Source organism: Bombus huntii, chromosome 10, assembly GCF_024542735.1.
Source record: "Bombus huntii isolate Logan2020A chromosome 10, iyBomHunt1.1, whole genome shotgun sequence".
NCBI lineage: Eukaryota > Metazoa > Arthropoda > Insecta > Hymenoptera > Apidae > Bombus > Bombus huntii.
The window spans coordinates 12,076,312-12,102,198 of NC_066247.1; the positions used below are offsets into that span (position 1 = coordinate 12,076,312).

The 25,887-nt window shown below is 43.3% G+C and overlaps 1 protein-coding gene across 1 annotated transcript in view; it reads right to left on the reverse strand.

Annotated features, from left to right (window-relative positions):
- Positions 1–25,887, reverse strand: part of LOC126870451 (uncharacterized) — a 194,547-nt gene that overhangs the window by 36,245 nt on the left and 132,415 nt on the right. The window contains exons 3-4 of the mRNA XM_050628194.1: positions 9,669–9,982; positions 8,971–9,150 (exon numbers count right to left, since the gene is read on the reverse strand). Of these exons, the coding sequence (XP_050484151.1) occupies positions 8,971–9,150; positions 9,669–9,982 (494 nt within the window). The remainder of the gene's footprint in view (positions 1–8,970; positions 9,151–9,668; positions 9,983–25,887) is intronic.

Consider the following 25,887-nt stretch of genomic DNA (forward strand, 5'->3'; position numbering starts at 1 on the left):
TCGGGAAACGACAGATATAATAAGTCAAATTACGACACTCTGAGACACGACGAGATTACTTCTAGCCCTTGGTAATAAAACCACGAACTCTTTCGTCCTCAAACTTTAACGAGAGAAGGAGGACGTGTCGTGAAAGCGTGTCTTTGCGAATATTGCGACGAATCTCGAATTTTCAAGGGAGGAGCCCTTTGATCCCCTCGAAAACGACCGCGTGCTTATGAAATATTTATCGTCGTTTATTAATCACAAGTATCCCTTTGTGTTCGATACCTTTCTTTCGTAAGATTCTTCGTCTCATTTTCGTTCTTTGTCGAATCTTTCACTTTATGCATAGGCTCGCGAAAGAATCCCGTTGTGGCAGAAATTTTTCATCGATATATTACAAACGTTACAAGACATCGAAGATCGAGACACACCACGGATTATTCCATCGTTCGAGTACATACGCTTACGCTAACTAACCTGTACCTTCCACGTACACTTTCACATTTGTTTGAAACTTCACCAACGTAATAAAATGTCAAAATGTTTCGTATAAAACACGCGACGTATTCGTAAAAGATTTCTACAAGTAAGTTGCAATACTTTCGTCGTGCCAGTGAATATTCGTATCGAGAGATTGTATTGGTCGTTTCAGAACTCTTTTCAAGCAACCTTCTAAAAAAGCAGAAGAAATACTTTCACGAGGATATTTCGCGTTTGTCTACGGTGGTAGAAAGGAGCGGTGAAATGCATTTTCTACGCCCGCCTCTCCACCTGGCGACGAAAGAAAGTCGCGGCGCACTGACTTTCCAACCGGTTGGAAAGCGTCGGCAGTGGATGAAAAAGCGGCCGCGGGAAATAAATCTTTGACCGGGTTTCGCGGGGGAGAAGCCCATAACGTGTCACCAGTTATAAATTCTTACGTTTCCGCCGCAGTTTGAAATAGTGGTGGTGAACGGAAGGGAGTTCGCGGTCCTCTGTCACTGCACCCTCTTTCGGCTTCTTGCGTACCCGTTTTCCACCTTCGAGCACCGCCTCCATGGGAATTGAGATTTCATCTTTCTTTATACCTCAGCCGAACCAACTTTCTTCCCGCGAATTTTTTCCACATCTCCATCTTCCCATCGATCGATCGTTCCAAAGGTTAACCTTCCTTTCGATAGAAAGATAAATTATCTTTGTTTCTGTTAGTTGATCGATTATTATCAACTATCGTCAAGTAATTAGCATCGTCGGAATTATCATCGTTTCTTGGAACGGACACGATTTTCATTGACACGAGTTTACAATTTGTAATACATATTCGATATTAAACGATTATCGTGAAATATGAAAAAATGTACAGAAAGCACATAATACGCGAGACTATACGAAACAAAACCAAAATAAAGCAGTAGTCGCTGTAATATTTGGCAGGTAAAACAAATCGACATTCAGGTCTTAGATTTTTAACGTGCATAAAAATCCGCAGTTCATCGATTTTCGGTGTTATTACGAAGATGCATTTTATTTCCTTCGTGCAGGATATTTCTATCACGATCCGCAGTTTCATCCGTCTTCTTTGAAAAATCGCTCTACAGCTATGAGAAATCTTAATTCTTCTCGGATAGATCCGGCATCTCGTGCAACTTTCCAGTTAGTTCTCGAAATGACGAGCGATCTTTTGATAGCGCTTAGATCCCGTTTGAACGAGCTTGCCGAGGAACACCCAAGTTTCTTCGCTTTTCGTCCGAATGTTTTTTTCACCTAGATAGAACGTGTTCGATTACGAGATGGAACACGACTCTCTGGATGCGTTCGATTCTCTCTGCGAAGGAAATTCGTATTTCGACGAGATATCTACTTGAGTCTGTTCGATGTAAGATTTCAACGACGCGACGACTCATTATTCACGGATACGTCGCTGAAGCTCCTCGAGAATATAGCGTACGCGTTCTTAGCCGCCTTTTATTATATTCACCATCGATGGAATTCTTCGGAAATTGGCCTGGAAAATAAGATTCTCGCTGAGGATGGGCGGTGCTCCGATATTTTCACGCGAGGCACACACTTTTCCTGCCATTCACCCGGCCAAATCTAATATACCTGCTTATTTACGTACCTATGCGAGAAGGCGAAATAATAACGAGCCCTTTCACGGCCCTCGAAAAGCACCCAAGTCGAGACTCTTTCGACGCGAGAACGTCGCTGTTTACTTCAAAATTGCGTGCTCGGAATACCTACTATGCTTCATATCCTCTGCTCTTTCACATGCACGCACACGTGTATACAGATTGTTGCACGTGACCAAATCAGGCTACACTATCGGCTAAGACCAAGAGGTAACGCTGCATTTTTAGTTATGAAATGGTGTAACCTTCCTTTTCAAATATAAAAATCTGCGTGTTGTATGTTATTCAAAGTTTCCTTTGGATAACCTCCGCCTACGGCGATCGTATTCCTTTTTTAAGTTCAATAATATTTTGTATAAGTTGTCTCTCCCGATCGCAGCTGTGTCATCCATCCAAACGAGCTGAACATTGTGTTTCCTTTGCAACCGAGAGATGGCAAATTTTCTACACATAAATTTTTCTTTTTCATCAATTTCGATTACATCGACGCGTAAGTTTGCTCTTCCTTCTGGAAAACTTGTTTCTTGCCACTTACAGTCTTTTCTTTCTACAAGCACTGTGCGATCATTCGCAGCGCTGTACATTACATCAAAAACCATTTAATTTTACCGAATGAAATGTTGCTCTATCTTCTGGCTCGTCTCCTAGTTCTATCTACTCTTGTGCACGCGCTTTCTCCTCGCTGGAATCGAATCCCCGTGGGGTTTCGAGCGAGGAACACTTTGACCGGAACAAAACATCTCGTCCGGTATTACGCGGCCGAGGGAAAAATATCGTTTGAACCCTTTTTTATTTTCTGGTTGCGCGCATCCTTTTAGTCGAATCGATCGGAAGCTGGTCGATCGAAAGCGGACACGATGGTCCGAGCATTTCTTCTTAGCTGGATACGATCGTTCGGGGCAGATCGTGCGAGGAAAATTGTGAGCGAAAAGTTGGGAAGATGCCAAAATGGAAAGGTGAATCGGGATCGAGGACGTCGAAGGATCTTCGCGGACGGATATGGATTGATAGTCGGAAGACGAGAAGCATCGATACGCTTATCTTTGTGGAACAGACTTCACGATTGCGATACGCGTCGAACAAACAGTCTCGTCGATAAACAGCCGCATCGAGATTCTAGGGGCGAGCCGAGTCGCTGTCCTCTCTCGCGTTCATCTTCGAAACAACGTTGCTTATCTCGACAGCATCGCGTTGACACTGGGATACCAGAGTCGAATTGGCCACGGGGGTCGCTAACGATTATCCCAATTGCCTCGGCCTTAATCCGAATAATCCACCCTCGTATATATTCGCCCCGCCTTTGTCCATAACTCTTCTTTAATTCAAATTAGTCGACGAAGACTGTTCCTGGTTGGTTTGTTAACACGAGCGTCGAAGTTACGAACGTTCTACAGGAACGTGGTTCGACGCAACGAGAAAATTCTCGAGCACCTACGACGTGTTCTTTCGTTGCGAAAGCACAGGTAGACGAAAGTTTCTCTCGGGCATTCATAATTAACAGGTATTCACGGGGCAAGAGAGGTTAGTGGAGAGAGTCGATTCGAATTAATTCGCAGCCTGATCTCGTCCCTCGAATCCCCCGTGCTGAGGAGACAAATTACTCCGTAGCAGAAGGGAGTAATCGAGAACAGCCGAGATAATCGACCGGCTATGAATAGTTGGTAATTACGTAAAGTACGCGCGAACATCGAAATATGCGGCTGTATGCGTTCGTGTCACGGTTAACCAAGCCCTATTGCTTTCAGCCAACTTGGGATAATCCGGTCGGCGCCGCTTTGCCAACTAACTCTCTCCCTTTATCTTCCACCGGTGATACTAACTCACTGGTTACGAACGATAACGAGCCTCGCGAGGTACCAGCCAGTACTCCGGGGAACAATTATAATCGGCAACGATCGACATGTTCGATGCGTTATCGAGTGCTTGCTTAATTTAAACTCTTCGATTTTTCATCCCTCGCGTTAGAACACCGAGATAAACTCGTGACGTGGATTACGAATCAAAGGTTATCAGGATGATCTGTACTTATATCGAGCTTGTAACCCGACTCGTTGTGATTCGAGTTACATACTCGAACATCTTACAACGAATTTATTTAAGATTTTGAAAAACAACGTAAAGCTTCTATTCTATTCGTAAAGTTCTTCTATTTCCCCGTATCCTAAGCATAAATAAAATAACGCTAGAAACGTAGGAACGAAAGGAAACGGATAAGAAACAAGACTATAGGAATTTTAAACTAAATTAAACTTGGTATAAGAACTCGTGCTATTAATGCGCTCGCTGTTGTATATACGGAAAAAAAATTACAAGCCAGGGGATTAATTTCGTTAGACCGCCCTTTACTCGACGAACAAACACCAAGTTCTGTTCAAACACGTTGGCAAATTATTATTTACTTTTGACGATTCTACGCAGCGCCGAATTAAATAGTCGCAGAGTGCAGGCTGTGTAACAAACGAGACTGTACGAATAATAAATAGAGAACGGAGGAGAAAACAGCGCGGAGAGCTGGCAATCCTCTAATACTAATGTGCCGTAACTGTGTTTCCGATGTTCTCCAGTTCCCGCGAACGCCACTTTAATATTCCGTCCGAGGCATTAAACGGCACGAGAGAAAACAAACGCGCGAGCGACTATGGCCACTTTGTTAGGCTAATATCGTCGCATTACACCGAGCCAACTTAATTGGCATAAATGATAACGCAGGTTTTCTCGGCCGAATCCACGGTCCCTGAGCGTATCGCGGCTGATTCTCAACCACGATGCTCGCTATTTATGCCGCCAGCTCTTACGATATTAATATTCAGAACGTTGTACACACGCGTCCCAGCAACTGGGTCATGGAGAATGAATCCGCGCGAACATTAGGCAAAATCTCCAATTATCCTTTCTACGAGGTATTTTAAACAGCTGAATTCAAACTTCGCAGGCACGTGATATTTTTCGAAACGAGTAGAACAACTTTAATAAGATTATTTATACGAACTTTCCGAGGAAAGTACGCGTGATACGAATTCACCGATTGTTTTCGCCACTCGTGATCTTTCTTCTTCGTTTTCGGTGTCCGCGTTTAGACGAGTAGATTCGATGAAAGAAATTAAAATATGCACGGAACACGTGTATTTTACTCGTTGAATATCTTTCCCGACAATATTCGGTTATTTCAGCGAAAGAGTTTAACGACTACACTGCGAGCTTGCAAAGTACGATTCCAACGATTTATAGTACGTCGTATGTATACGTCTCTACTGAGATGCATGAAAATATGAAATAACGCGGAAGGTTTCGTTAATCCCGTACGTTCTTTCAATTTCGTTCGGAAATAATTTAGCAACTGCCAGCTGTTCCACTCATCTTCTTCCACGTTTCAATCAGCACAGACGACGCGGATTTATACAACGATTCGTAATCGTTGCAGAGTATTCGCCGACCAATCGAACCGGCACAGAGTGGCGCGTTTTCCATCCTGTCCGAGGACATAAACATTATCGATCCTAGGAATCGGTACACGGCAATGGAGGTCGTCGCGATACGGGGCGAACATTACGCTGCGCGTTCCAATTTCCAGCTTAATGGAGTACCTAAGATGCTCGGTCGTAATGGAACCGTTTCTCCGGTCGTTCTATTTCTTTTTTCTCTCTTCCTCTTTTTTTCTATCGTCGTAACACAGAGTACGCGTCGTCGTTGCCCATTAACCGTAATGGTGGCCGCGAATTACAGGCAAAAGAGCGGTGAATTAACGTTGTACGGTTCGGTGATTGCGTACAGGCTCGATAAACGCGCGAAATGATTGTCTGTCTGGTAGAGTGGCGGAAAGAGCGCGGCCAAGCTTAATCAGCTGTAAATTACGTCGTGGCGCCGGCGACTGGTGACATCGTTGGCCGACAAACCGCGGTTCGCTGTGAAAAAGTGCCCGATAGGACGTCGAACCGGTTTTCTGAAAAATGATACGACCAGCATCGACGTCCGTTGAATTTACCACGGTTGGTTAAAACACACGTACAAACGAAAAACAGGTCGAGGTAGATCGCATTAGCTGGCAGGGTGAGTTACGCGTTAACGGAGAATTTTATAGGCAATGGAACACAGTATCTTTGCTAATGAGCATAGGTGTATCGTATAATCCAGGTAAGCTACCCTCGATACAGGCAGATTCGTGGTAGTCGAGTTATCCAGAGGCTGCGGATGTTTATACTTTTATGGGGCATTTAAACGTGCGAAATCACACAGAACACGCATAGTACGCAAGATTGTAGAAAGTATTCTAGATAAGGTAGCGTCTAGTTACGTATGAATATTTTAATTGTGTTACCTTTAGAAGAAAAAAGGAGACAAGGTAATTAAACTAGGTTGGTTTCGACATTGGAATAAAATGATAATTAAATAGAAAAGTGCATGGCAATGTAACGTAACGAAATACGAGTCACAAGTTACCGATCAAATTTCAAAAGTTGAAAATCAAAACCATCGCGAACATTGGTAACTCGAAACGGGTAAATTCCGATACGATTAATTACAAAGTAACGGAGTTCTACATGCCCAGGAAAATTTTTAAAAATTGCCCGATTCGTCCAAAAGAAGATCGTGCCAAGAAGATAGAGGGCGGAAGAAAGATCTCGCCCACGAATATGTATTTTCTGCGCACATTTCGAGAAACCGGACAAATTGTTGGAGCAGATGCTCGTTGAAACAGCTGACGAGGCATCTTCCAGGAAACAAGTTAGCCTGGATTACGCGAAGGTGGCAAGTAGAGAATGGGATGGAAGGGAGTGGAAAAATGGCGAGGAATAGCGACGGGTCTATGGGATTAGCGAGGAAAGTTTGATAATTATACGGTAAGCGGGTCAGGCTTTCCTCCTCGGTAAGAGGAATCGCATGAACGGAGGACAGGGGACAGCGACTGTCGCGATGGTGAAAGCGACTTGTCACTAGCTGAGACGAAGATCCTACGAGGTAGGGATGCGAATGGGCGAGCAGCAGTCACGACCAAAAAGGAAGTTGGAGAGAAAGGAGGACAGGAAGTCGGGAAGACATAATTAGCAAGTTTAACACGAGTCGCTGTCTCTCGAATCTCGTTACCGCCGCTGTCGCTTTTCGTTCGAACATCGTGGCGCAAGAGAATCGAGTCCTCCTCGAGATGAAGTCACCAAGAGGAAAAAGAAGTTTCTTCCGGATGGCTGAAATTCGCGGAAGTAGCAGCTGGCCAGTGAGCAGAAGTTGCCGAGAATCTCGACGAGGCCGTAGCAAATAAATATCGACGAGGTTTCCAGTTCCAGCCTCTTTTGCTAGATTAACAATGGTGATGTCGAGGCTTTGGCGAGTTAGGAATTTTCGTGACAGAGAAGCATACGGACGCATAGGTAGAAAAGTTCCGCACGATGAATTAGTGGAAACCACGCAACAACGGTTTAAGTAAGATAGATGATGCAGGAGATATGACCCGTATAACACAGACCACGTTTATATATCAAATTTACCGGTTCAAGTATAAGAGATAACTTTTTAAAGGTATTCATTTTTCTCCAAGTATATTAACGAGATATGCAGTGGCTCGTGAAAGTATTTAAACACTTACACGAGGATCGGTCAAATATTAACCGGACTAAGCGTGGTACATAGCGTCTTCATAGTGTCGTTTATTCAGATGGACATTGCGTGGGAGTTTAAATAGACGTGGCTTGAAGACGCGGTGTTCTACTTATCGTTTCTTCGATAGATAACGCGATGAACGAGAAAGCAGTACCGGCTTCCGTTTGTGACAACGCACGATTATTTAAATTTTTAACCATTCAGGTCACAAAACCCATTGAAATTTTGCATAGGTGGCGACTGACTGTTTGGGGATGAAAAATTATCAGGAATCCAAGCGTTTGCGTGGTATAAATCATTTTCTAGTGGACGTCGATGGACGTTTAAAACACATGGCATCCAAGATAAGTGTAACGTGAGCGAACGTCGAAGCTGTTCGGGAACTGATCGAGCATGATCGACGCATAACAAACGACGAAATTTGCTCGAAAGTTAACATTAGTTATAGAAGCGTGGTTTCCATCGTTCGCAAGCAGTTAAAATTCCGCAGAATCACGGCCACTTAAAGAGGCATTAGGAGCACAATGTTCCAACAGCAACGAAGAAGTAGAGCAATTTGTGCGCAATTAGCTTCTGACTCAGCCCTCTACTTTCTACGAAAATAGTATAAAAAAATGAGCAATCCGCTGGCAAAAGTATATAGAGAGAAACGGAACATATATAGAAAAGTAACTCGATTGTTCTTTTTAAAGCATTCTACCGAAGTAAAAAGTTCCGATTTATATCTAATTGACCCTTGTAGACATTTTTTATACAGAGAATGGCTCGAAACTCGATCAATATGATAAAAATTTCAAGCGAATCTGAAAATGTATACAGAAGTTATATCATATTTATCGCAAGCAAACACTTCGCAGAGATCGTCGAAATATTTCGACTAGTCGTCGTATTAAAATAAATCGTAATATACAGGGTGGTTGGTAACTGGTGGTACAAGCGGAAAGGGGGTGATTCTACGCGAAAAAAGAAGTCGAAAATATAGAACAAAAAATTTTTTTTTTAATTTTTCCATCGAGACAACGATCTACAGTGAGATCCGTTATAACGAGACGTGAAAAATTTTTATTCTATATTTTCGACTTCTTTTTTCGCGTAGAATCACCCCCTTTCCGCTTGTACCGCCAGTTACCAACCACCCTGTATATAGTACGCGTTAGCGACACGTTATTCTAAAGTTAAATGGCACATATTCCCTCCAGTTGAATACAACAATCGACCAAAACCCATTGCCAAGTAACCGATCGAACGATAATGATCGCATTCACGAAAGAAAGCGGCCAGTTACCTTGGTGAAGGTGAGGGTGGCTATCGGTGGTAGACGAGGTAGATTCGGATAATAAAAGCTTCCCGCGGGATGTGCCGGGTACCGTGACGTGATCCTGTAGGCGATTCCTTGGGGTTGCGTCGGCCAGTTGGCAGCCGTGAATGTGAACCCGTTATCGGTTCCACCGTCCAGCGGATCCAGCTGAAAAAAGAGAGACGAACATAGACGATGAGTCGGCCTTTCAATGGGCCTCTGCTGGATTTTAATGAGATGGCACAGAGGAGCCGTATGCTTCGGATCGGTCGGAATTCCTCGCTGTTGAAATGGAACGCGACCTATATATTTTTTTTCTCCGATAGTCCAGCCTTCATCGTGCTCACGATCATCTTATTTTTTTTCTCTCTCGAAACCTTTTGGCAGCCAAACTACCAGTCGCTTTAACGAACGAAAGATCGCTAATACGGCGCATCCAGTATCCGAATGGTAAAAAAGTTAAAAAGGCTAGCTTTTGTTCGATAGACCAGTGCTTCGACGAGGATGAATGCAAAATCCGGCCGAGGCTTCGATGTAATTTTCCATATGTTGCGCGCGGCCTAATTCGAGCCGTCGTTATTAAAGCGCGTCCGATTGAAATTGTTGGCTGGCCGTTGTGGAGAAAGCAAGCCGATATATTTCTACTGTACATGTCGAAATCAATGATCCCTGTCGACGATAATTACCTCAACGGTTACTGTGTCGACCCAATTACCCTCGACGCACAGTTGGAAGGAATCGACCCCAACGAACCAGTCGGGGCTGGGGTTTATACGAGCCATGATGCTTATTAGAGTGTGATTTCCATCCAAAAATGCTCTCGCGATACTTGTTCCCTCTCCTTGTGGCACTGGAGGGCCCGTGAACGAGTGAAGACTGTTTGGCGAGTCTCCATCCGCGTCCATTCCATCCGTTCTTCCCGTTTCCACGTACAATCTTATTCCACTAGAAAGCCTTTCTCCTAATCTGTACAGCGTATAGGTAGAGTCGTGTGTTCGACCTGTAACAGAAAACAGGAAAGATATATTTAACGACATTATCGGATTCCGACCATCGCGTGTTTGCTCCAGCTTTGCCGTGAAGTTACTGGGTTCTTTGATCAACGTGGAGTTAATTAACGAAATAACGGACAGTTAATTGACAGAGTACGGCAATTAAACGCATCGTCCTTGATACGCGAATATCGACGGTTTTTCCTTTTTTCTTTTTATGAAACACATCGGTCAGTCTGTGGCGAACGTGGAGGACCGGACTAAACGGTTATAGGGATCGTTAACAGCAACCCTTCCGACGAAATGGTGAAATTTACACGAGACAGCGAATTTATGGTCAATGAACGCGTCCGTCGACAAAGCTACTGATTCGCGTTTGGGTCTGACGTATTCAAAATTTCCGCTGCTGCTAGTTTCAAAGCCGATATACAAGCCGCACGAAACGTTGGTATTTTTATTTCACGGAAGAAGAAAAAATAGCAAAATCAAAAAGCGAATCGGGCAATCGAGATTTTCTGGATCCCATGCCGCCACGAGTTTCTCATTGATCGACGTCGATAAAAATTCCCCGGCGTGAATTCGTACTCGACACGTGGACGAAATAAGATAAGAACATATCGTAAAGCATAATAAAATATAAAAGCCGTGCTCGGCATGCCGGGCACGTAGCTTCTTTGCGGAACTCGTGCGCGAAAACAGGAAGGCGTTTCTCATCTCAGGTTGAGCCGAGGCGTCGACTATAAGTTCTCGTTTTATCAAGAATTCGACAACACAGGTAGCAGCGGTAGGATTCTTAGAATACGGACGATGATTCCGAAGAGCGTTCGTCTCTTTTTTCTTCTTTGCGCAGAAAGGCTTTAATGTGTTCCAGAGCATTTGAATATCTTTCACAGATGAGAATGCCACTATTCGAAATGTTTTAGCGAATAACTCGCAACAAAAATGCACAAACTCTTTGATTTATTTTAGGGATTTGAAATTCATATTGAAGGTTTTTAATTTTTATAGAGATTTTTGGATTACTCCTGACCGAACGAACAGAATTTATAAAATTTCTAAATCCGAAAGCTAAACGTTCCTTTCAAATTCTCAAAACTTGATATTTCCGTTACAATAATTTTTGTAATACGAGATATTTCGTTAAACTATAATTCTACGATGATTCTACTAGACGATCTGCATTTTTCAAAAATCGCTAAAGCACTTTCACGTCCACGGAGTTAGAAAGCGTTCGTTGACCAATATACAAGACGTCATTCCGAACAAATGTTTCGCGTAACGTAGTGGAAATAAAGCGTAGAAGAATGTCGTTTGTCTGCGAGTAGAAAGCTGTTTGCACGTCTGCTGATACGTCACGGTGATAGATCAAGTTTCGAGACTTTACCTCTTTCGTGACAATCATCGGTCCGAGTCGCGCCACTTTAACGACCATCAACAGATATTTTTAAGACGATATATTTCGTTGATCCTGTCGCGTGTAACAAACTTTAAATCCTGTGTCGGAAGTGCAGCCTTCGATGGTTAAGTAGGGACGGAAGGATTGAACTTGGAATGCTCCTAGTTGGAAGTTGAACGTGGAAGGATTAACGTCATCGTTCTATTCAACTTCCTCATTTCCAAGTACCGGAGCTTTAATTGAGATCGAGTTTGAGAACAACGAAACACCACGTTGTTCTGCCAATGGTATCGTTAAAGCTCATTCCCGGAAGAGGCAGCCTGCTGTTTAATGGAATATAATTTTTCAGCTCGAAGAACTTTCGATTACAAGCGTTCGTAATTCAATCCCTTGGTCTGGCAAACTTCGCGGCGTCGACGATTTCCAGTCGCAAAGAGGATTAACGAAATCTTGATGTAAGGAGCCCAGGAACAGAAATTTCAGAGAATCATTAGGCGCTTGGAGAAAGGTAGAACTTTCCACAGTGAACGACAGGCTCGAACGATAGAGTTTGCTCGCTGGGATCGGTGTGTCAGCGAGTACGTATGAAAAATAGTTGTCAAATATCGTCGATAACTTTCGAATGACGAATATGTCAATTCGATCGCTGTACATTTTATTTATATACTTTGCTTTACGTCGTAAAAATATCAATTGAGAAATACCACAGGAAGTCATAAACTGGTTGAATCATTTTACAATTTTTCGCAAAAGTTGTACGATTTTCATTGAAATGGGAAATAAACGGACTATACCACGACTGAATAAAAGTTTACCGTATTATTTGTAAATAGATAATTTAATTTATAGACAGATAATTCGATCGTTAAAAAGGGTGGTCCGTTTCTCTCTGAATTATTCTACAAGCGAATACATTTAATGCAAAAGCAAAGCATCGTCGTGTACAACAGTCGCTCCAAAAAATTCTCGTGTACACAGGCGAATCACGTGCTCCAGTTTGAGAAACGCTGCCGCGAACCTATTAAAGCTCGTAGACACACGTATAATCGACGACATAAACGTTATTCAAATGGCCGGTGTGTACACCGTCGGGCATTGCGATTCAGGATCACAGACCGTCATTAAAATTCATGAGGACCGTCCGTGTAATTTCGTTTTTACGTGCCCGTACGCATTAATACGGCCCGGAATCGAACCGATTCTTCGATTTCAACCATTTTCGAGGTAGACGAACGATAGTTTTCCCGGCGTGGAAGGACGCCGCGGCGATCACGCGGACGACGCCGGGAAAAAGTCGGCGTTTTCAGCATGCGTTTTCAATTTGTCAAGCTATCCGACAAAACGGCACTGTGGTTGCGGTTTCTCCGTCTGGTTGGTTAAAATTTGCTTTTCAAAGGGTACTCTGACCCCTTCTACCATCTGTCGCACACGCTGCCACCCTTAATCCTATCGAGTTCCAGAGTGACTTAATTAGTTGCAAAATTAGCGAAAACCACGGGAGGTATGGCCCGTACGCCGGAAGTTGTTCGCGGTTGTTACGCGGAAACCTATCGAAAGGGGAATTTGGATCTTAGTCGCAGAACCTTGGGAGCATTGCATCAAATAGATCGAAGTTATTTAACTTTTGAATTTTCGATAATTGGAAACGCTACCATTTTCCACGCGATAGCGTCGCAACACTTTGTCTAGCACCGCGTGGGATTCGAGTTGAGGAATCAATCGATGCCAGCGTTGGTACAGATAAGAAAAGATAAAAATAAGCGATCTGGAAGCAACCAACAAGAAACAATGAGCTTCTCGATAGAAAAGGAGCAAAGGAAAATAAAGATTAGTCGGAGGATCCTTGGACTTCGATCGGGATATCGGTGGATGCGAATACTTGCTCGAATATTCATCGATTCGGTTGTTTATCTCCGCGATCACGTATGCGCGATGAATAAATCGATGGCGAGGCTGGACTGCGAAGCAAGCCTTCGTCAGGAAAGCGAATCGCCAGAGGATGCACATTTTTTGTTTTAACTGCGAGATGTTCGTTAGTGACGTATCCCGTTTCCGTGCGTATCATTGAATTTTATAACGTTACTAGAAAAAACAGATACCACGTTTATTCCACGCTTCATAAATTTCAGATTATTTCCCGTTTCCCCGTTGCCGCGTCTCTTCATTGTTCGCGGTCCCGATGAAAACGATTACGCAGTTTGTTTTATTCCTTTCTGCTTTTTATGCTCCAGCCTGGAGAGTTTATTTTGCTGGAAAAAATAAAAAAAAAAATATCGTTTATCCTGGGAAGCGAGCCAGTCGTGTCAACGTGTCGCTCGAATTGTTCCGTTCATTAGATTAATTAATAACGTCGTTTGGCCATTATTCCCCTCTACCGACCATTTTTTCGCTCTTGTATCTTTTTCCCCCCTGCTTCTACCCCACATCTCGGGCGAATATAATTTTCTCATAAATGAACACAGATACTTTCTTTTTTTTCTATATTCCCGATAGTAAACAATTTCCATTTTTTAATCGAAGCTTCGAAGCGAACAATCGTATTAACAAGCTAATTACCCTGGCAGCGGGTGTTTGTTTCTATCCACTGAATTCTACGTATCGTTAGGAGTTTTCCGCCAGTCCAACAAGACTCTACACTCTGGCATGAATATTTTACCAGTTATTCGTTATTAGATCGTCGTTTTTTTATGCAAATTCACACTTTGCAGAAAATAATTAAGAGCCTAGAAGTTTATTAGGAAATTGTTTCGTTTACCAAATGTTACAAGAAGCGTTGTATTTTACACGCTTTATACATTCTTCCTTATCACGTGCATTTTGAGAAATTCCGCACCTTTAAATTTCCTATAAGCACGTCAAAATCTGGTCTATTCGTTATCTATATAAATCTTCGCTCTCGCGATCCAACTTTCAGCCGCCGAAGTTTCTACATGCTGGCGGAGGCGGCTGGCAGTCGAATACGCACATTATTCGGCAATTCCTACGGCTGGGAAAGGCTCGCGGCTCCCTAAAGAAGTAAGAAATTTGATTAAGTTCCCTACGGCGTTCGAATTCAAAGGAACCACGACGTACGCTGGATTCAGGCTCTGCGCTGCGGGGCTTTTCGCTCTAAATCCATCAGACCAGGCGAGTCAACGTGCCAAGAACAAAGCTGCTTTCACCGTTGGCTCGCGGGAATTCCACTACCCTCGATCTGACCCGAACAATGCTAGTCGTTGACAATACCGAACCTTTTTAATTAGTAGCTGTGTCGGTGCACGCGCTCAGGCCCTTTCGTTTTCACCCAGCTCCCGATATCGAGAGCGTGGAACAACGGAGTCCGCTCTGACAAATCGTCCGTGGGACATTTTCCAGGCCAGAACCATTTGTCTTCGACCGAATCGGCCCCGCCATCGGCTCGTTCGACGATTATGCATTCCGGCTGCACACGACAAAGAAATTTATATCTCACGGCCGTGGAATTTCCCCGAGTCCCGATGTTGCACGCGAGCCATTATCATTCAATACGATCTTGCTGCATTTTACACCTTCAACGTGCTTTTTGTTTCATAACATATTTATCGATCGGGTGCTTCCACAGATCGATACTAAATTGATGCGGTGTTTTGAACGAATGAAAAAGATTTATGCGAATCTACGGTGGAAAATGGTTTATTACGGAGTCATGAGAGATGGAAGAATAATTGTTCCTTAAGTAACGCTGTATGTAATCGACGACAATTAACAACTGATACTTGACAGAGTATCTGTCTATTGAGAAGCAATTTTTTATTAAATCTTTTTTAAATTTTCCGTCAACTAGCGTATGTCCACAACATTCTAGGGCAAACTGGCACATTTTTGTCAACGTCTAATTTTCCTTACTGTCTTTTGCTGTAAACAATATTCAGAAAGTTGTGCGATACCTACTGCAACTTCTTCTACATTATTGTATAATAAATATTGCATTGCATTGTATTCGTTTCAGCCCGATGACCTAGAAATTAGACTTGGTCTTGTCCTATATTCTACGATCAATTTTTGCACGAAACGTTTAATAGATTTCTTAGGAAAAATAAAAGTTCGCTTCGAAGAAAGGAACGCAGGCCATCTACGAGGGATGAAATCTTCTTTATTTATACACATATCAGTCTTGCTATAATAGACTTTTTATGAAAAAGGATTCTTTCATTCCCTATAACTGCACGATAAATCATTTTCAAATATGCGTCCGTATGAACCTTTTTCATTCCATTTAACCTTCAGAATATGCTGCAATAATTTATCATTAACTTGTTAAATCAGTCCACATAGATTCTTGCTTTCGTATCATTTCTAGATCTATGAGTTCCTGTCTAAACGATGAAGTACACCGACATATGGCATAAACAAGCGGCAAGTTTACGACCAGCTCGATTTTTCAATCGAAGAGACGCGGGTTTTCGGCGAAAGTGGGGCATAATAAACGATCGTGCGAATGGTCCAGACGAAGTTGCGGAAAATTGGGACGCGTCTGGCCGCCAGTCGACAAATTCTGTTGAGCTTTTACGAATAGCTGAGGAAAGTCACATCCGTTAGCCGGTTGGTCCGCCGACAAAGTCCCAGGGAGAACAAGTTCCCTCTTACTGGTGCCGTGATATCTCGTCCGCGCGAAAGGAAACTCTGCCTTATCCGGCCTCGACTACAACAAACTCTCGGTTCAGCCGTCTTGCAGGAACTTAATGGACCTCCGTAGAACCTCTCGTTTCCGGCACAGATGCCAAACTATCGAGGATAATACCGACAAATCCGCACACACGTGTAGGCGCGTTCAATGGCGAACGGAATGTGTTCGATCGACCCTTAACGTGCGTTTACATCAAGGGAATAAATGCTCGTTCTTCCTGCACTCTAGTTAAACGAAAGCGTGAACGAGCATTTGTTCGTCAGATGGGAAATCGAACATCCGAATGCTCTATAACTGCCACACACACATATCTATATATATATGTCGGAGATGAAAGAACATCGAGGCCTTTCTTTTGCAATTTTTGGGAACATACCCGATACTTTAGTATAGACTTTTTATTATAGCTGTACTTAAATAATGAAACTTAGAAGTAGTTGTTTATGATTTAATCCGATTATGTTTGCCCGAGATTTGTGACAGTAGACTCGGGCTCAAAGCGACATATCTGGTCGCCAAACGTAGCCACGGTCACGGGATGGACGTTTTTACCTAACAGAGGTATGAAGTAGTCGTATAGCTCTCCTTAAAAATATAGTTGACCCGAGGGGTACAGAGAGATACAGAGCGGGGCATATAAGTGTAGTTCCACTTGGATCGAGACCAGTAAGTTGAGTTCTACTTGTACTGTGGACAAGTAAGTTTAGTTACACTTGAACTGTGGACAAGTAAGTTCAGTTCGACTTAGACTTTGGAAGAAAGCGCATTTGCTGTCCCGTCGACCGCATATTCGTTATTGAACCTAAGATTATTATCATTAGCATCTCGAGTATCTAATCGCCACGGTTACTTGTCAAATTCTGCAATAATCATATTTATACCATTAACTATCATCTATATTGTATAACAACAATGGCTAATTCAAATGAACATTCGTTAAACGTCCCTAACTCCAAATTAGAACTCGACATATATATATATATATATATATATATATATGGGCGTAGGTTCGAATCCCACTTCTGATGTCGGGTTGACGTTAGACTTAGGGGCGTGTAACGCATAGAGTTTGACAATTAACCGTGGTGATTAGACACTCTAGATGTTCAAGACAATGTTCTTAGGTTCAATAACGAATCCACGGTCAACGGGGAAACTCTTTGTTCATTAGAATATATTTTGAAACACAAAGTGACGTTAGCTGTGACGCTCGGTATCATTCTGACTGGCAAGACGATGTCAGTAAACTCTCTAAGATGATCACAAGAATAAAAGACTGATGATATTGACCGGGGATATCAACAAAATTTCAGGTGCCGTTACAAGGCAGACCCGCGTAGAGCCGACATTGCTCCTGCCCGGGGCTTGTTTGTTAATACAACGTGTGTGTACAAGGTAAAAACGTTCATCCCGTGACCGTGGCTTCGTTCGGCGACCAGTTGTGCCACTTTGAGCCCAAGTCTACTGTCACAAATCTCGGGCAAACATAATCAGATCGTATCACAACTACTTCTAAGTTCTATTATTTAAGTACAGCTATAACAAATAGTTTAGACCAAAGTATTGGGGATCTTTCCAAAATTCCAAAAGAAAGGCCCGATGTCCCTTCATCTCCGACATATATATTTCTTTTCCTATTTCGTCAGGCGCACTGACTACTTTTCCTTGGATCGCCGAAGAAAAAAACGACGATAGGAATATAGTAGATTTTTCGATGCAAATCAGTTTACGAACAGATTGTTCGGTGGCGATTTACGTTGGACGAGCACGAGCAAACTGTTGTTGCTCGTTTGATCTAAACGGATCTTTAGACGATTGTTACTGAAATTTTCACGTAGGTTCGCCGATACGAGGCTCGTTAATAATCGAAGACTGCCCCTGTGTAAGTGGGTAATCGATACGATGAATGTTGCACGAGGATCGATCAGAAATTGAATCGTGTTTATGGAACACGCCCTCGAGTTTAATCAAACGTTGCGTTAAATAAATTGCGTGTCTGTCGCGAGGAGGTTCGTGGTTATGAATTGTTGAAGCTGTCAGACGGTCGATAATTGACTTCCAGTTACTCGTTTAATTGCTTATGGATAGCAGATGTTCTATATATAGCGGTAGCTTACTTCCACATTATCGATTGGTACATATATTAAAAAATTAGTTGGTCTGATCCTTTTAGAATGTTAACTTTCTACGACAATTATATTTAGCAGATAGTTATTCGCGATGTAATCGTAATTATAAATTTTCGCAATTGATAACATGTAAGTAACGTACTTTGAACGGGATAACGGGATAAAACCAGATTCGGTTTATAAGATTGTCAAGTGTCGACGGAATCTCAGGGAAGAGAAAACGAGCGACGAAAGACACGTTGAAAGGGTCAGACGAAGAAACATCGTAGGCAGTGAACCATAGCTGAGAATCTCTGCACTCGGTGATCCAACTTAATAGAACTTTCGTAACAAGTCGATGCTAACTTGCTGCAACCGCGAGTTGTCTATATAGCACATGTTACCGCGTTTCCATGTGGAGAGCCTGGCCAGTGTCTTAGCTCTGCTGGCAGTCGCTTGAAACGCGAGTAACCGAGACGTGTTCCCAGAGAAGTGGATAACCCAATTTTCTCGGGTTGCTTTTGTTGCACAGGGAGTGCTGACGTCGTTTCGCGTGCACATCGGGCCAAAACCTCTGGTCGCTGACCTTTCCTTGTTTTGACGCTACGATTCACCGACGATTTCCCGCGAACCGTCCCACTGTGTAGACTGCTACCTTTCGCGAGATCAAAATTTTAACCGGTTGCTTCCGAAGGGATTCTGTTATCGAATTTCCCACGCAATGGCTTCGTATTTTTCTATTCCAGAAAGATTAGTATAATTTAAGCGCTGTACTGGAAAACTACAAAGCGATCGAAAATTTTCTACTATCTGCAATTTGAAACGTAGCGAAAGAAACGCTCTTTGGTTTACATTTGTTCCCAAATTTTACGCGAATCAATCGAAGATGCACCAGAATATAGAACGGAGTATTTCGATTCTAACACGATGTATTCAGAAATACGGGATATTTCAATTTTCTTTTGAAATTTGGAATTCACCGAAGGATAGGAATTTGGTAACGACTGGATGGAACAACATCGTTTCCAGTGACACTTTCGAGCTTGAAAATTACACGACGAAAGGATTAGGGGGCGTCGTCGAGGGAGGAAATGAAAATTCACTTGGCCAGATTCCACGGGAAACGAGTGATTATTGGACAAGTAACCGAACGGTACGTCACACAGAGAGTGGAGGACCGGTGGATTTCCTGGAGTCGAGGGGTCGCACGAGATATAATTGGATTACTAATGAATTTATCGGGAACGGCAATTAGTTTGCATCGAGCCGGCCGATCGATATCGTCGCCCAAGGAAAAACAAACTCGAACACGTGCTGGCTACTGTACTGGTCGCAACTACTATGGTAATGTACATAATGATCAAACGTCGCTTGCTCTACGCTATCGGCGATTGATATTAGGTACATTTTGCGTCAAAGAGGGTGCGGTCGAAGGTGTGTCTAGTTAGTCTGTATATTTAGTCGCGTTATGCAATTTTTTACGTCGGTAGTTTTTACCGTTAAACGAAAAGAGAACGTTTCAACGTTCCTTCGATCTTTTAAAAATATCTTTTATTCCGTCATACTCGCAAATGCTCGAGTCATATAATCGTCTGATTGTAAATCCACGAGCGTATCGGTGAAATAATCGAAGCGGCAATATACGGGTTGGCGCAAAGCTGCCAGAGAGACGGGACAAACCGCGAGAAGATAGGCAAAGTGACGTTACAATGAAGTATTAACGCGCTCGTGCACGCGTTAACGTGGACCGCAAACATCAGCAAACAGCCTAGCAGAGGCAGAGGGAGAGGGTTGTGTCCCCGAACGTTCGAAGGCATCAACGAAACGCGGCGTAATGCAGTTAACCGGCCGTCGGATTTATTGGGAACAATAACTAATTTGCCGTAAAGCCGCATAAATTATGAATGCCGCCGCTCTCCATTTCCCGATAACTCGGCTCGACCCTCGTCCCTTTCGATTCTCTCCCCTTCCGTCTGACCCGCACTCTATTTCCCCTTTTTTCTCTCTCTGATATCTCTTGATGTATGGCTCACAGCGTTTTATTTACCAACATAGACGCGTAGTTTTTCCAATTCCATATAGGAGAAATATTTGATATTTATGACACACAGAAATTGTCTTTTGACAAGTTTCGATCGTAATTTGCAGATAGTATAGTATCGTTTTTTTAATATCAGGATGATTTGTGACGCGACATGCAGGTGTTAACTGTTAGTAATAGTACTAATATACATACATACGTACGTAGCGTCTACGATCTGTGAATAAATAACCGTACTTGGCAAAAGCTGTCTGTCGGAGTTACAGGAACGTTAATGAATTAAGAATTATGCATCGGTAATTTCTCGTGTCGAAGCTCGTTGGAAACGTCTGCATCGAAATGTACAGATGTATTTACAGTACTCGTGGAAGAGATTCGTCGATGCTGTCATCGACGGACGAAGCGAATACGCACGAGAGAGAAATTCAATTTAATCGTAAGCGATGAATTTTTTGTAGCGTAAGATTTACATTTACAGCGAGATAAGGATTGTTCACGATCCTAAGGAGCGCTGATAATCGTTCAACTTCTAACCTACGAACAAAGGTGTACGACGCATCGGCTGAAACAATTACGTGAACCTTTATCGAGTCTTAATATTTCTCACCGTCACGTTGCCTGCGATACGCTTAACAAGAAACAAACGAACCGAAGAGAGACAATGGTCGGCAATTCCGAGGATTCTTAATACGCGATACGCTCTCAAATGAACATCCACTAACCACGAAATACCGTGCTACGATGCCGAAAACTATGCAACGCGCTTGATAGTTCGTTGAAGCGTCTCGACTTGGCCTCTCGACGTTGCCACGTCGATGGATGACACAAAATTCGAGGACGAGGCCGGAGCAGGATCGTTCAGGGCTGCAGTCGGCGAAACGAGTGTTTCGAAGCCGTGCAAACAAACGGCGCTCTAACGAACTAGCGTGTTCGCGCCAAGTACCGTGTTCCGGCACAATGTACCGTGAAACGTTTAAATGGCACGCATTAGCCGCGGTGACGCTTCCTCCCGGTCATTTCGCAGGATTTCGAAGCTGAAACGTAACCGGCCGGTAATGCCAGCGGATTGTTCGTCTGCGCTGGCCACTTTTGCCCTAATACTCCCGCAACCGCGTCCCTTCCCCTTCTTGTCTCGTTCCTGTTAGAGGGGAAAGCCAAACGTTCGCGGTCACTGGAAGAGCATGTTCTTTTCGGGATTCGCCATGGCAAATTTGCCGCGTTCATTGTCCAAGGATTAGCTGGCGTGAAATTTCCAATCGACGTTCCTTCGTCTCGTCATGCACGGGATCCTATTCGCAGCACTTTCGACGATCGTATTTTGAGAGCGTTTCATCCGTAGAAAACCGCGGAGAGATCCTTCCAACAGCCTGTGCCCGGCGAATCGAGCTTGTACACGATATTACATGGCCCGCGAGCGAGCATGTCCATTTATATTCAGGTGCACGCCATCCGCGAATAACTCCTATTCCCTGGCGTTGGCGCACGTGAGCGGCCATTTCCTCGTGCGTGAAGCTTTCCATTCATGGTGGCTGTGTGCGCGATTGACGCGTTTCGAGGACACGCGCGCACCTCTGTAACGTCTAGCGTCGCTCGTTCGCTTTTCGCGCAACAAAGTATCGGGTAGACGTGGTACGGCGAGAAGTTGTTGGAGAATTTGCATAGACAAGATCGTGGATAGCTTGCGATACTCAATTTCCGTGAAGCTGGATGATCTTGAAGCTCGTTAAGGCGAGGGAGACTCTAACGAAGAATCAATGGAAGACTCTTGAGTGACGAGTGTAAGAGGAGTCGTCGTAAGCTTGTTGCACCGTGCGTGTTTCTCCATTCAAGGTCTTCCATTGAACAACACTCCAACATACATACAACTCGACGCTATCGAACCAGCTGAAGCGAGAACGAAGGGTGAAAGAGGGGGGAGGGGGAAGATCGGGAACACTTGACATTTTTGCAATCAACCCGACCGTTTGAAAATGAACTCCATCCGGAGGGGCTAATAAATGCTTGGCTGGCTCGTAGCACGCGCACAGGGTGTTACGCGGAGCGAAGAGACTCGAGGGTCGTAAAAGGTGTCGGTGAGAGGTTTCGATAGTTGTAGATTAACGATCGAAAAGAGAGCCATTGTACGTCCCAATCGATAACCGACTTTTAATCGTCGACCTTCGGAATATACGATCATCTCCTCGACATTTGCTTCGTTACTGCTAAATCCGCAGCTTCGTAAATCGACTATTATTTTACCTTTTACGTAATACGATAAACCGAGAGCGATATAAAAGCATCGTGTAATTTAGCGTTTCGTACTGGTCGAGTAACGGGTGTCGCGGAAATTAAGCAAACGATGCAGGTTCGTTTGACCCGACGCGACGCGTAAATTTCGTACTCGCCTGAGAAGCTTCGACGGAAGGGGTCAGAAGTCGCGAGCACTTCGTTAGCACAGCTTTTCAAGCTGAAAGTCAAACAGCGTCGCGGCAGGATTACGACGCTTCGTTACCCTGTCCGCCCTGAAGAAGGATACTGTCTCGTCCTTCGTCCATGGAAAGATCAACTTCTCCGAGACAAAAAGCCAACCCGTCTATCCTCGTTCCGTTTCGAGGGCCGCGTTATCGTCAACGAACGACGGACAGCTCGATGGATGACAAAATGGCTTCGCAAATAATGGATCCACGCAAGTTGTTACATGAGACAGGGCCGAAACTCGATACACTTTGTGCGTAGCGAGTGGCGACAACGCCTAAGGACACAGTTTTCTCTTTCCCTTGCTTCCCCATATACATCGTGGTCGTCGCGACTCGTGCCACGAACGAAACCAGGAAAACCTACTATGCTGGAACTACAAATAGGACGAAAATTGAGGATGTCGAAATTACGTTGAAAGCTTCATCTTTAAGAAAACCGACGTTGAAAATCTGTCAAGTGTTTGTGAATTTGACCGATTCTCGATCGTACAAGAATGTAGGATCTTTACTACAATTAGTTTATTTACAATAAATGGATTAGCCCCTTAACCTACGATTTACGTTCGAGAATTTTGGGCCGAAAACGTAAACAAGCTATTATATGTTATATTTGGCCCGATCATCGTACTACAGTTAAACAGATGTTGAAACAGGAAACGATGGTTGTTTAACGTGAACTAATCACAATAACGTATTATAATTAAGACGACTAGATAATTATTTTGCAACTCTCGTCACCACGGATCAACCCCCTTCCGACAACGCTAGCAACACTATCTCGATAACGCAATTCGCACTCTTTGGCTTCTCAACTCACAATATTTGACTTCTCAATCCACAATGCAGTTAATTCGTTTATGTCCCTAAGCAACCCCTTGTCTTTTGTGTTAGTCTCATATCTTGTGTTTTAGCCATGCACACGCTTCGCAACCGCTTGTTTATAATTCGCCCGATACCCCGCAGACCCCTCGTCCACGATACTACAAGAACATCGAAAGAATATATTATTCTATATATAAAAATAAGTTAAAAAAGTTCTTCTTGACTTTCAAATTCTCGTTGGCAAAGAAATAGAGTTCGATCATACGTGTTCGAGCAACGAATTATGGCTCTCCCTACAATTATGGCACAGGGTAAATCAGAAATTTACATTCTCGTTAAGAAGGTTGTTTATTCGAGTTATACGATCGATTTTTAAACGCTTCTTATATCATTGGCGTTGAAAAAGTTGGAACTGAAGGGAAGGAGGCACGATTGTTGCAGCAATTCCTAATTCCATATTCAAAATGGCGTTCGAAAATAATCGTGGCAGCTTCGCTCGTAGCCGGTCGACGAAGCGCGGCGGCTAATAAAATGCAAATTCGATTCAATATCGCGCAAGGTTTTTCGCCCGACCAGAATTTCGAACTCTTTTGTTAAGAGAAAGGCGACCGCGTGAAATTACGTTAGCACGGCAGCCGCGAGAGCTTTCGTTTTCGTGGCGAATTTTTCCTCGCTAAGAGACGCCAGATCGTGCCCGCGATTCGTCAAGATTTCCCTCCATCTCGGCCAGATAACGGTGCCGAGTTTTTCTGGGTCAAGTGTACTTCCGCTGTGACGAAGGAAATGAAGGTTCTTGCAAGTCGTATCCGGCACTGGTTATTTTCCAGGCAACACTTACGAAACTCGAGCAGTTTCGTCGACTATTTCTCTCCCTTGGCCTTATTAATTATTATTTTTAATTAGATCAACCGAATTGTCCTCTTAAACTCGACCTATTCCAAGCTGTGTGACTTTCTTCTGATCGTAATACGGAGTGGGGCGATAATCGCAGCACAATCGGCCAACGAAGGATTTTACGTGAAAAAATAAGTCGAAAATATGGAATAACATTTTTTTCGCACGACGTTTTGTTTCTAAGAAAATTGAGTTTGAAAATTTGCGAAGTACGCATTAACTCGTCCGAGTACCGACTAAATTTGAGTAAACGATAAACAGAAGGTTTGCTACACATGTAAAAATCAGTCGAAAACGTAACATAAAATTTGAAACTTTTTCCTTTATGGCTTCAATTTCAAGAAAGTTCAAACATGTTTAATACACGTTCAAATTTATTTCCCTGGAAAATGAAGCATCTTATGAGAAATTCTTATTCTACTTTTTTGATTTACTTTCAAACGTAGTTTAAACCTTGGTTTAAAACCGTCGATTATTTACTCTTGTTCAGTACGGAACAGGCCAAGTTAAGGTATATTTGTCGAATCTTTAAAGTCGATTTTCTCGAAGACCGAGTCTCGGATAAATAAATGTTATATCGAGTAACTTTTCTCATTTATTCGCGTGGAATCACCCCCTTCTCGATTGTACTACAATTACCATTGCATTCTGCATGTAATAATCGTGGTGTGGTTAAGCTTATCTCAGACCACATTTTCATACTGATACTTTTGTAGTTCGACTTTATCGTTACGTTTCTGTTATACGATATCATTGAGAATTCTCAGAAACTTGAGGTATTATACATTTTTCTCCAAGAATTCCTGCTTTCTTCGGCGTTGCGACTTTTCCCTCTTAGTATCTGTTGTGCAACTGTTTAAATTACCGCAGTTTCCTGTTCAAGGAAAGCTTTTTTCTGTTGCTGGGACTCTCGTTTGATACCTTTGCTCTGCATTCCTCTTTCTACCAGAATTTTTTCTTCGCGTAGTTGTATAACTTGGTGGAATTTATTTATTTTTTTTTCTTTTTGACTATTGCATTTTACATATTCCTTCCGATCGTTGTACAGTACTGTAATATCGTGATATAATGTGTTTACAAAGAGTGGACAATAGAGATGTTAATCAGACAGAAAAAGACGATTGTTGTTCAACCTGAACTATTCACGCCAAACGTACAGAAAACAGCGCAATCCACACTCTCTCGGCAACGCCACTCGCAACCTCTGTCTCCGCTCAGCTCGCACTCGGCTCCTCGACTCGCACTCTGCTTTTCGACTAACGCTCTGGCCGTTGCCGCATTCTATTGTCTATTGCTGGGCCCACCGCACACGTGTTCTACAGACGCTCGTAGCCAGGGTCACGTAGGTCCTTTCGACTATTTACCTATTTACCTGAAGGACCCGGTAATGCATCGATGGAGCCGACAGCGCCTCGGCTCTCGCGACATTGTCTGTAGTTAGCTCGACGTTTCTTGGGCCCTTCTTCCCGATACTACAGTACTGTACCTTCAGTCTTACTTTCTGTCCACTGTTCTTTATATCGCATACTGTTTCAATATTCTTGTGAATTG